General features: G+C 38.8%; 1 protein-coding gene across 3 annotated transcripts in view; it reads right to left on the reverse strand.

Annotated features, from left to right (window-relative positions):
* Positions 1 to 12,237, reverse strand: part of FAM193A (family with sequence similarity 193 member A) — a 53,744-nt gene that overhangs the window by 27,145 nt on the left and 14,362 nt on the right. For all 3 annotated transcript variants that reach the window (XM_072406541.1, XM_072406540.1, XM_072406539.1), the window contains exons 2-5: positions 6,398 to 6,463; positions 3,597 to 3,842; positions 2,315 to 2,484; positions 268 to 435 (exon numbers count right to left, since the gene is read on the reverse strand). In XM_072406541.1, the coding sequence (XP_072262642.1) occupies positions 268 to 435; positions 2,315 to 2,484; positions 3,597 to 3,842; positions 6,398 to 6,463 (650 nt within the window). The remainder of the gene's footprint in view (positions 1 to 267; positions 436 to 2,314; positions 2,485 to 3,596; positions 3,843 to 6,397; positions 6,464 to 12,237) is intronic.

The following is a 12,237-nucleotide window of genomic DNA, read 5'->3' on the forward strand; positions in this document are numbered from 1 at the left end:
GGTATGTAAATAGGCTGCTCTGCCTATTGTCAATAACAATGATCATTCTCTCAGCTCATTATGCTAGACAGTTAGCAGTAAATATGTGAGACGTTCTCCTTTCTGGTTCCAATCTTTAGATTAAAAAAAGTAGGAAAATGATGTCTGCTTTCCTTATTATAGGCAGTAGACTTGTCATGACATTTTCTGCAACTTGAAACTACGCTTAGATTATTGATTGAAGAATGATAGAGGATATGACCTATGCATGATATGGTATATGATTACCTATCCACCAGTTCCTTTATTCCATCTTTCTCTGGCACTAGTGACTGGTCCTGGTCATCGGCAAGCGGCGTCCCAGCCTGGCGGTAAATGCAGCGAATCATGTACCGTACATCTGACCAATAATTCTGAAGCTGCTGGGATTCTCGTTCAGACTCTGCTGAAATCTCCCTGGATTTGGAAAATGTAGCAATCAGAATAAAAGCAACAAAATAAAAAAATAAAAAAACATTTTATTTATGTAACAGGGGAATAGAATGTTGAGACACCCATGCATCACATGCTCAACCGCATTATCAGGTGTTTATTAACCTTACATGCCAATAAATTTATTTAAATTTGTTTCATTTAAATAAAAAAAAAAAAAAATTGTACAATTTTACAATGTCCTTCACAGGATTCCAACCCCCTCCAATGCACAATATTCTTGCAATATAGGTCAGATGCATAAACCATAAGTAGCAAAAGCCTAACTTATGGTTAAAAAAAAAAAAACACTTAGTTTACAGCAATGTACATTTCTTCATAATATAATACAAACCCAGCTGTGACCATCTCTGGTACGGACTTTAGAGAAGATCACAGGAAAAAATACAATAAAGGTAATAAACATTGTTCTACACTGCAGTCCTGACAGCAGTGAGGTTTCAGGGCAAATATCTCTTGCAGCAATTACATTTTCTACTTGTTTTCTGTATATAAATAACGGTATTGCCTATTTGGCTGAGGCAGAAGTGATGTAAGATTCTTTGTCTGTCTCCTGCATGAGTCAACAGCTCTTTGCACTAGAAACCCATTGACAATATCCGTAATGCCAGGAAAACCTTACAAAGTTTCATAGCTTAATAAATAAAGGCATCAACAAGGAAGTGGAATAACAAATGATACAGAAAGCACCTGTGACTTCTTTCAGGTTTCTGATTCAGGTCAGTGACTCAAGGACTGAAGCCACCGGATTACTACTAATTTGTAAAGGGACGCCAGCTATAGCTAGATTGTGAGCTCTTCTGGGCAGGGTCCTCTCCTCCTGTGTCATGGTCTGTATCTGTCTGTCATTTGCAACCCTTATTGAATGTACAGCGCTGCGTAATATGTTGGCGCTATACAAATACTGTTTATTAAAAATATTAGCAAAATGCTTCTCTTAATAAAGGCTCTCCTATTTCAGAAGTATACATTTAGGGCCTCCATACCATTTAATTTACAGCAGATTAAAGTCATAAAGGGTTTAACCTCCCCAGCGGTAACCCCTAGTGTGATTTAGGGTAAAATAAAAAGCTGAAAGCGGGAACCCCAAGTCACACTAGGGGTAGTTAAAGTAAAAAACAAACACTTACCTGGTCTCATCGGCATCCTCCAGTGTCCTACCATCCTCTGACCACGCCCTCTTCCTTGATCTGTCCCCCGGTGAGTGCGCTGACGTTCCCCGGGAGTTCCCGCGGATTGTCTTTCATGAAAGTTTATTTTACAGTATAATATAATATGAGTATAAAAGTTTGAAACACAATCATATCAAAGTTTATTACTACATTTATTTAATTTATTATTTTGACATGATTTTGTGTTTCAAACTTTATTATACTCATACTATTATATATTACTGTAAAATAATTGTGTACCACTTTTAGACATATAAATCCGGACAGAAATGAACCGCCCAGGAGGTTAAATGATCACAACCTTTCAGCGGGATCGCCACTTAAAAGACCATACTTTAGAGTGCCACCAAAAAGCTACCCCAACATTGGTAACTACTTGGAAAACGTATAACACGGGTCATAATAAAGACCTGTGGTATTTGTTTTCATATAAAATGGTTAATTTATAGTTTTAGCTTTGGTTATGCTTGGAAACGAAAGATGTGGTGAGTGGCTTTGGATATAAATTCTATTGTTTTAAGCTATTTGAAGGAAAATAATATAGAAAGCATTTGTGGATAAGGATTGCGAGTAGTGGCTTGCTCCTGGCAATTTCTTGAAGTGCACAGGCACCTAGTCCAAGTCTTCCCTGCCAAAAAGTGCTACATACTATATGTATGTGAAGGCCTTACCTGCGCTCATTACATGCTTCACAACTACATGTTATATCAGCGGGAGCCGTGTTATTGAGTGCCACAGTGGGTGCAACTGTCTGAGCTCCTACGATCATCCTCCCACCGCCAACAGACTCCTGATTTGAACCGCTGTTCCCAGGAGGCATGTGCAAAAGAAAATCTTGACTCTGAAAACAAATGAGACACTCAGTCTTAGAAAACATATGTAACGGTAACGGATTTATATAGACACAACAAACGCTCAATACAGCGATAATGCAATGAAGTATTGAATCCTCACTGCTGGCTATATTTTGTGACCCAACACAGGTGAGGTAAGCAGTTCTTAATGCTGCTGCTTAAGCTCTACATATGCATCACTGAACAGAACAACATGAAATCTGGCAATACAGGATGTTTAACACATCAAGGATAATGGTCAGCAATATTCCGCAACTTTATTTGAGAGATGTGCTAATACAAAAGCAAGATTTTTTTTTTTTTTTTTACCAAGTTAGCATCTAGAGCAACAGAACTAAGGATCGTGACCCCTCCACTACAGGTTATGGCTACCACCTGCACAGTGTCTTCCCAAACTTTTGCCACCCTCTTACTGGAAGCAACTGTGTGTCTCAATAGTTCCACCCACACGCTCACCTCCAACGTGTTCTACGAAACATTGCATCACTGGGGCAGAATGTGTGGCAGCATTTAAAGATGCAGCTTGTGTTAGTGTTCTGAGTGAGCAGCAGCCAGTAATGAGAGCCCAAGCGGAAAAGACCACATTAGGAAATTAAAGAGCTTGGATGAAAGGGGTGGTAGGAAGGTCTGTCAAGGTTCAGTAACCATACAAAAATATATTTTTAGGTCCTCAGCTTAAAAAGTTACAACCCTATTGTAGGCATTTTTTCCCCATGTGTATTATGCATACTTGCATACAAATGAAACCAATTTGTTAGCCACCTGCTTTTGCTCACCAAATTCAACTATCTTCTAATGTAAAAGAAAGCCAAGTGGAGACTGTTCAGCTTTACGATTAGTATACATTGACAATCAATCGTCAATAGTAGCTTCCATAGACTGATAATTCAACCCTCCTAAGGAGTATGAAACATACAACTGGGGGGTTCAGGCTTGCACTGCATCTGTTATGTAAAGAAATAAATCATACATCAAAGTGTTGAGCATCAAAATATGATTTAATACCTATACTAAGTAGGCTTATTTGGCCACTGAAGCCATCTGGTATATGAAAAGTATTTTTTTTTTTTTTTTTTAAGAGGGCACGGTGTTTACTTACCACTAAAGATTGGTCTTGTGTGGGGTGAATATCCTCGCATTCTACTGTCCTTCTACAGTCCGAGCACACCCACAAGGGAAGGTGTACCTTGGCATTGGCTTTAGAAGAAGTAGAAAGTGCTAACTTGTTTGAGTTCTTTGTCCCGCACTCTGACAGTGCAAGGTCCTTCCGTTCGCTTCTACAGAGAAGGCAGTGTTCTCCAGTTGTGTATGGAGCCCTCTGGCCCAAGCCAAAAGTAAAGGGAGCCTGTAAAGAGTAGAGAGATAAAATTAAGAAAGAGCTAAGTCTTCTTAATAAAGGAGCCTTCCAACACAAATCTTTTCCTACTACTTTCTTTACAAGCCATTTGCAATACACAAATTTATAGGACAAAATATGTGACACAGACGTTCAAGGTGTTCAGTGAAGAGTTGGCTTTTGAGTATGACCCCAAGCTAACTCTCACCTGAGCTTTATACAACATCTCATGGTTTAGGATTAGTTATATTAGAATTTAGGCTGTACTTTAAAGCTGTAATAGAATTGTATTGCCAAGGTGCAACTAACATGTATTTTAGGAATATCCCATGACACAGAACACCTTAGGCTACGTACACACTTGGTCTTGGCAGATCTGTTTGGGCAACGATGGTTCGCAATCTATTGTGTACAGCTGTGTAGTGATCGTAGATTGTTCTGCGGTACACATCACTTTCTGCATCGTTAAAAATGATCGTATCTAGTATGTGTACATTATTCAAGGATAATATTCTTATCATTAGAGCAGGTACAGAATCATGCACTATACAATCGTTCGTTAGTTTTCTAATGACAATTATTGCACGTGTGTACGTAGCCTAGTAAGGTAAGGAAAAGTAAGGAAGCAGGAACTTGCTGGCCAGCAAAGAGAGGATAAAAGGTTTATAAGTGAGCCTGATATTGGTAAAGTTTATGCTTTTAATAATGACTGAATGCTGAGATTGTGGCTCAAACTCAATATTTCATAATACAGTTAGGTCACATATTAGATTATTATTATTATTATTATTATTAATCATATTATGCAGCGCTGTACAAAGTCCATAGTCATGTTACTAGCTGTCCCTCAAAGGGGCTCACAATCTAATGTCCCAACTATTAGTCATATGTCATTAACACAGTCCAAGGACAAAGTTGGGGGGGAAGTCAATTAACAGCTGCATGTTTTTAGAATGCGGGAGGAAACCCAAGCAAACATGGGGAGAACCTGCAAACGCCATGCAGATAGTGTCCTGGCCAAGATTTGAATCTGGGACCTAGTGCTGCAAAGGCTTGAGTGCTAACCACTGAGCCTCCGTGCTGCCCAATAAATCCCACTTATACAAGATTTAGGGGAAAAGGGATGTTCTTCCTGAAGTTAAACCCCTGACAAAAGGGGTCAAAAAAATCATAGTTGCAGTGTTTTTTAAAGAAGAAGAAGAAACCCAATCTTAGAACAACAAGATCGGGTAACTTTATTTCATACCCACAGACAGAACTTCTCTTCTTAACTGGGAGGGGAGAAAAAAGGCTGAAATGCTGATTTTTAGTTTCTAAACTTGATTCAGACAGATTTCTATGTTTTCAGCTTTACCTTTCTCCCTGGATTCACTTTGACAGATCCTAAGCTTACAGTAGATAATGTATGAGCCCAAAAAATATGGGTCTTAACATCATTTGTGAAGTTCAGAGGTCCTGTAATGATTCACATGAGTTTAGATGTTCTTGTTATCCATTACTATTCGAATTTGATGTCGATCCTACTAAAAGAATCTATTACTTGCACATATTTTGCATGATGCCTATAGCTATCATTTGGCTCTATTTTAGTATTTGTGTACAACTCAACATTTTAACACTCAGATTTACTCTAACGTATGCAGTGCTGCTAATACTTGCAAATTTAACACACTGCATTACGAATAATCAATTTCAGCAACAAATTCACATATAATAATTCACAATTGCCTTAACCTATCCACATAACAGACTGACTGAAACAACTGGGATGTTTGCCTTGAAGTGCACAGGCAATAACTGGCCTTGTTTAGTTCTCTGAACTGTCTACACCCAGCAAAATTTACTGCTGGTGCTCAGTCTCACAGTTGCTTAAAAACAAAAATGGTGGAGGCTGGAAAAAGAAGATATGCTGCGCTGAAAGTGTATGAATGAATGTTTATATAAGGTAACTTTTGCTGAATATTAAATTAGGCTGGTTGGTTCCATAACCTTAGGAAAATGAGTTGCTGTACCAACACACACTACATAAAAGCACAATGAATCACAGCTTTTTAATTGCAGTGGAATGGGAAACGAGCTGTGAATACTGATCACGGATGGAAACCATTTTGAAGAGTCCCCTGTTCACAGTATGTAAAAGAAACCCCTGCACAAAGCCTTAAAGGATTCTAGAACAGTACATTTTTCTTTTTACATTTTACCTTTTTAAAATCTCCTACGTAATCTGTTCCAGAAAGGTAAATATGGCTGTACAGAATCAACAGGTACCCACAGATCGATCTATGGTCTGGTCTGTAAGAGCTCTGAACATCACCAGGTGGCTGCAAACTGGGGGACCACAAACGGGTCGGGTTAGCACAAATACTAATTACCGCATAAGATAAATGGTCAGGGACTATCTACCAATAATTTTTATTTGCTCCTCCGGCTGAGTTTATTCTGCCCCCGAAGGCTAGGGGGGTGCCAGGGTTCCTAACATATTCTGGCATCACAGTGGTTTCTTAAAAGTGTGCTAAGCATGTTTCATTGCACAAGGCTCATTGCCAAGAGATTGGTCACCTTACCTGTGGGACACCTGTGAAGTCTGAACTGAGTGGTCCATCTGAGAAAGGCGTACCATTTAATGCAATCTGGAAAAAATAGAAAATAAAATGTAATGTAAATTTTTGAATACCAAATCCAGCATCATATTACAGATAAACAGGTGGCAGTTCTGACATGGGAAAACAAAGACTAATTACTCTTCCCAGATGACAACTTTCTGCAGGGCCCCAATTAACAGAATGGCAGGGGGTGAAGGCAGCTGGAATGCTGAACATATGGGGCCCTTAGTTGTCCATCCGAGGTCTATTGTCTGAAACCATCCCTGTTCACAAAGAAATCAAATGCAGAAGAGTATGTCAAGTCATTAACAAGAACAAATGTTAACAGCAAGAACCCTACAGGCAAAACGGATGACTAGCATTTTGCCAATAAGAATAAAAGGTGCAATTAATTTTACCAGCACCTGAATGGGCTTATGATGTACATGCATTGTGGTACACCAAGATGTACCGACAAGCAATGGGCATGCCCAACACTACGTTTGTTAAGTACTTGCATATTGTGTGGTTATGCACGCCAGTCAACTAGAACAAAGCCAAAAACACTATTCATCATGCTGAGCAAACCACTATCCCCTTGTAGCATGTTTGCAGTAACATTATGTTGTGGGGATATGATTAATAAGCAAGGGCTGGGTGACTGATCCTATTTATTGGGCTTTTCTAAAGAAAAACCTGTTTGATTTGAAAAAAAACACTCAGAACCAGAAAAAAGGTTACTTATCCAGTAGACCCCAAACAAACAGCCAAATCAACAATGATTTAAATCCTAGAGGTTTTGGTCTAAGTGCAGACTTCAATGCAAACCGGAATTTGTTCACTGACACTCTTGCTCTGCCGGGTTGAATGGGCACCATTGTGCCATGAAGGATGGACATAAAATTGCACGAACAAGAAAAATTAGTAGACCCAAAAGACTACTGCAATTACAGCCAAAAGTGGTTGTACTAAGTGTACACTCCAAACAGTAAATACTAATAAAACTAAATGAAAACTTAATGGAAGAATCACTAAGGCTGGGTACACACGTCCAATGGTTCTCACCCGATAATCGGCTTAGGGCCGATATCAGACGAGAATCTGGCGCGTGTACAACGCCTGTCGTTCCTCGTCCGAGCGACCGCCTTGGCGGATCCACCGACGATGGATGACGAACAATGTTAATGCAAGGGAAAGGGGGAGAGCGCGCAGCGGGTTGCCGCTCCGTCGTTCTCCCCCTCTCCTCCTTAGAGCAGAATGGTGCTGTATGTACAACACTTCTTCATGCATCGTGCTGTCCTTAGTCGTTGGAAAGAATCCTGAAAGATCCTTTCCAACAACAGTAATTGCACGTGTGCATGTAGCCTAAAGGCTAAACTTTTTCTAGATTAGATTAAGTGGAGATTAGTTAGAACCACTGCTGGGTTTTTTATTGTTCATGTTCCTCCCATTGTCCGAATTACCAACACAACTGGGAATGAGAGTAAATCCAAAATTTGAAGCTACGATTAGAAAATATTTAAAAGATGATCTTCCAATGGTAACAGCTGTTCGCATGACAGCCGTCTTGTTTCCACCAGTTAATGCACAAGTTGTCATTGTCAATGGAACCCAAACTCATTACCAAAGGCAGATGTACTGGAGTGCACTACATTGCACAAAAAAAGGATATATGAATTTTTTTGTATGCATCGGTGTACAGACTTTTCACATTTATTATCCTACAAAATTGTGCACTGACACAATCTACCAGTACAGAAAAGTGCGAATAGGCCTAATAGGGAACTACCCTCACATTTCCCGTATTCATATTCTGTTGAGCCCCCAGAACGGATGTATAAAGAAATTTCCACAGAGACACAGGACAAAAAAAACATACTAAAAGAAAATGCAATACTCCTATAGTGAGAATAAAAAGTTTTCGATATTGCATCATAACAAAAACGATTCACCTTCAAGGTGCTAACATGGTTGTGTAAGTGAAATCCCAATAATCCCAATTTAATCAATTTTGCACTCTCTAGGTCTTAAGCATGGATCTGCAAATACAATGGTAAAAAATCCAAATAAATCTATTTTATATACAGATTGTAAAACTGCACAATGAAGAGCGTACATTGGTCCAAATATTTTTGTAACTTTTGGCACCCTGCCTGTAGAAAACCTTGTCTTCTTTAGGTAAATAAGAACAAAAGAATATTGTCCCATTGGCATTTGTGGAAACCAACATTTTTTGCTGTTGCTTTTATTATGAGGACCCTGGGTGCTCGTTTTTTTTCCTCAGAACGATGACATTTTCAAGTTGTAGACACTACACCTCAACACCTTATTGGCTGGGTTGGCCCTAACCATAGAAATACCAGCTCCGATGGTGTAACCGACTCCTTATGTATTCTGCTGCAAGTAAGCTGGGGTACAAATCCCAAAAAGAACACTAGAGAGGAGAAGACCATTGCATATAAAACAATTTGGTATTGCAACAGAAAACTGGCCACTTTTTAAAGTAAGGCCAGCAGATGAAGGTATTTTAATAGCTGTAATAATTTTAGAAACGTTTCATTTCATTACAATATCCTACTTACAGAATTCCATGTAAATGTACTTTACTGATCGGTACGAAAAAAAAAAAAAAAGGTTTGCTCCCTGATCTGAATATCCAAGTAATCAGCACGACAAAAGATTAATATTAGGAGGCTTGAACAAGTTCTTCATGAAGTTAAGAACAGCAAAATATGGCAAAGTTCACCAATCAAGATCAAAACATTTACAGCAAGGAGGAAAAGGCTGTAATTCAAAGTAGCATTGTACAAATCGGCAACTTCAGCACCGTGGGGTTGAATACTAAGCAGCTATCAGAAGTCAAATATTACATAAAAAAAATAAAAAATTGTATCCTGTTACCAGGCTTTCATAGTCTAAAAATAATTTAAATGAGCCAGGGGAGGGTACAAAGTAAGGATACTGAAAGTGACAGTGAACAAGTATAAGGATACCGTATGACCCTGACATCTGGGTGTACATGAGGTTTCAGTTACTCTACCGTTAACAAAAGCTATATGTGAACATATATGTGCAGAAAAGACAGCTAAATGAAATATATATGTAAAATAGGTAACTGTGACAATGCTTACAAAACAGTGGTCCCGTCTCAATTTAGGCCAAACAACAGTTTATTAGAAACTAGGGGCGAAGGGAGATCCCCACCACCATAACTTTATGGGGGTATGCAGTGGTCTGTGATATTGAGCTCGGCAAATGTTGGAGTAGAGGACAGACACCGAACGCCTGTAATAGTGTACAATAGATGTCTGTAGCAAACTGGATTCACTGCTTTACTATCCAATAGAACCGAGATTAAGGTAAAGACCTCCTAAGCAATCTTATTTTTCATCCATGTCAACCTACATATTGCATTCGGTATCCCATAATCCTTTACACTGTACTCATATGAAAGATGTTTAATACTGTAATAGTAGTTAGAGTACAGAGACCCTATACCCATTTTGTCTGCTGACAGATTGTATAATTAAACCCCCAATATTATTAAACAGGATTTATATGGCGCCAACATATTACGCAGCACATTAAAAAGGGGTTGCAAATGACAGACAGTGACACACAGTGATACAGGAGGAGGAGAGGACCTTGCCCCGAAGAGCTTACAATCTAGGAGATGGAGAAGTATACAAGGAGAACCATTCCAGAGAGTTGGGGCAGCTCCAGAAATATCTTGGAGCTGTGCCTGTGATGAGGTTATGCGTGAGGAAGTCAGTAGTAGGTTATAGGAGGGGAGAAGAGAGCGACATGTTTTCACTATGTCATAACAGTCACTGGTTTATGAGTCATTAGTGGAAACCAGGCCATTAGCGACAGTCAGACACAGCACACAAAGGATGTTTAGTCACAAAAAAAGCACATAGATCAGGAAGTCATTCACACTATGTGTGGTAGAATGCAGTAGTGCCCATTACGCAGGAACATCAAACATGGCTTTATAACAAAATAAACTATATGTGATGCAGTGCAACCACATACTGCTATACATACTCATTATTGAATTCTATTTACCCTAAATTTATTGCAATGATTAGGATTAGGTCATGGTCACAATGGACAGCAGCAGAGTGGCTGTATGTTGTGTGTTGCGTCGTGTTTAAAATGCAAGGCGCTGCAGTGTGAACTATCTTTAAAACAGGGAAGTTATTCTTAAGCTTCGTACGCACATGCAATAATTATAATTGGAAATGAACAACTAACGACCGATAAACGTCAACAAAAAAGTGCTCAATGAAGCCGAGGATTGTCTGGAAACGAGCGACCGTCCCGGCGGATCTGATTGGGCGACGACTGCAATCTATTGTGTGTACGGTTGTTCAGTGATCGTGGATGGTTCTGCAGTACACTTTCTCCTTTACGTCACTTCCTGCATCGTTCAAACGATCGTATTTAGCATGTGTACATTATTGGCGGATTATATTTGAACGATAGTATTGTTACAGCATGTACAGAATTGTGCACAATACGATCGTTCAAAATATTCGTGCATAATCGTTAGTCGTTCTTTTTCCGACAATTATCGCACGTGTGTACCTAGCTTTAATCAACAGATAGCAGGTAGGAAGGCATTACCGAAAGCAAAAAACCAAAAAGGTAATAAATTAGACATTTTTAATATATTTATCCATAACCAGTGTTCTCCCCAGCTCCTTTTAGTTGGGTGCACCTCCTGGCACTTTTCACTAAACACTGGACTGTTTACTGAAGAGTTGGGTCACAATACAGGGACTGCCACTCACCTACAATTTCTTGCCACCCGGCTTCTTTAAAAAATTTCAGGGTTGGGGACTTATTGGACAACCATACTATTGGACAAGCTTTATATAAGTGAAGGACATAAACCTTTACACTAAAAAAAGGAAAGAAAAAAAAAAACACTATCCTGAAAATGATTTTAAATAGCCATTAACAAGCCTTTTTGTAAATTTATTTTATTTGCATTTCAGTCTGCATCTGTTGTAATTTTCCAATACTGGCCAATGATGTCACATACACAATATACAAAATAGCAAATTGGAAGGAAAAGCCCTGTGCACCACTGGAGTACAGAAAAGTCAGCTGTATGACCTAGTCACTGCTTTTCCCAGAAGCTTGTGCTCAGGTACAATCCCCCTCCCCTAAAAGTAGTTTCATTTTTAGTGATATATTCTGTGCTGTATGCTCCAAAAGGATGCAGCTTTTCTCTATGCAACACTTTTTTATGCAAATATGATTAAATCCGTCCCTCCCATTCAAAGATCAGGCTGGGAGAGAACATGGGGAAACAGAAAAAAGGGTAAGAATCTGCAAAAATCTTTCTATTAAATCCCTGCAAGTAGTTCCCTTAGAGAGGATTTGTTTTTTAAAACCAGAGTGAGTTAACGCTTTTCAAACTATCATACCACTCGTATTTCAAAGAGGAAAGCAACATGCATACCGGAAAGCAGTTTCTTTAATTATAATTATATGACTCAAACAAAAAAAGAATTTGGAGGTACACTGGAGATTTTTCTACAATTTAAGGCATAATTATAAAATAGTCAATAAATGAATAAAACATTCCAACAACATGGAGGTGAAAACATTTAAAACAAATGCACCTAAAGGAGGATTTTTTTTATTAAATGTCACATTTACGGCTGTATAACTATTGCTGTTGACATGCTGCAGTGTACAGTTGCTCCGGCACATTACATTTTGTAGCATGCCAGTATCGTTTCTGTAGTCCAATTTTCATTGGGTGACGCTATAATTTGTTGAAATTGAAAAAAAAAAAAAAAAAAAAA

Source organism: Pyxicephalus adspersus, chromosome 3, assembly GCF_032062135.1.
Source record: "Pyxicephalus adspersus chromosome 3, UCB_Pads_2.0, whole genome shotgun sequence".
NCBI lineage: Eukaryota > Metazoa > Chordata > Amphibia > Anura > Pyxicephalidae > Pyxicephalus > Pyxicephalus adspersus.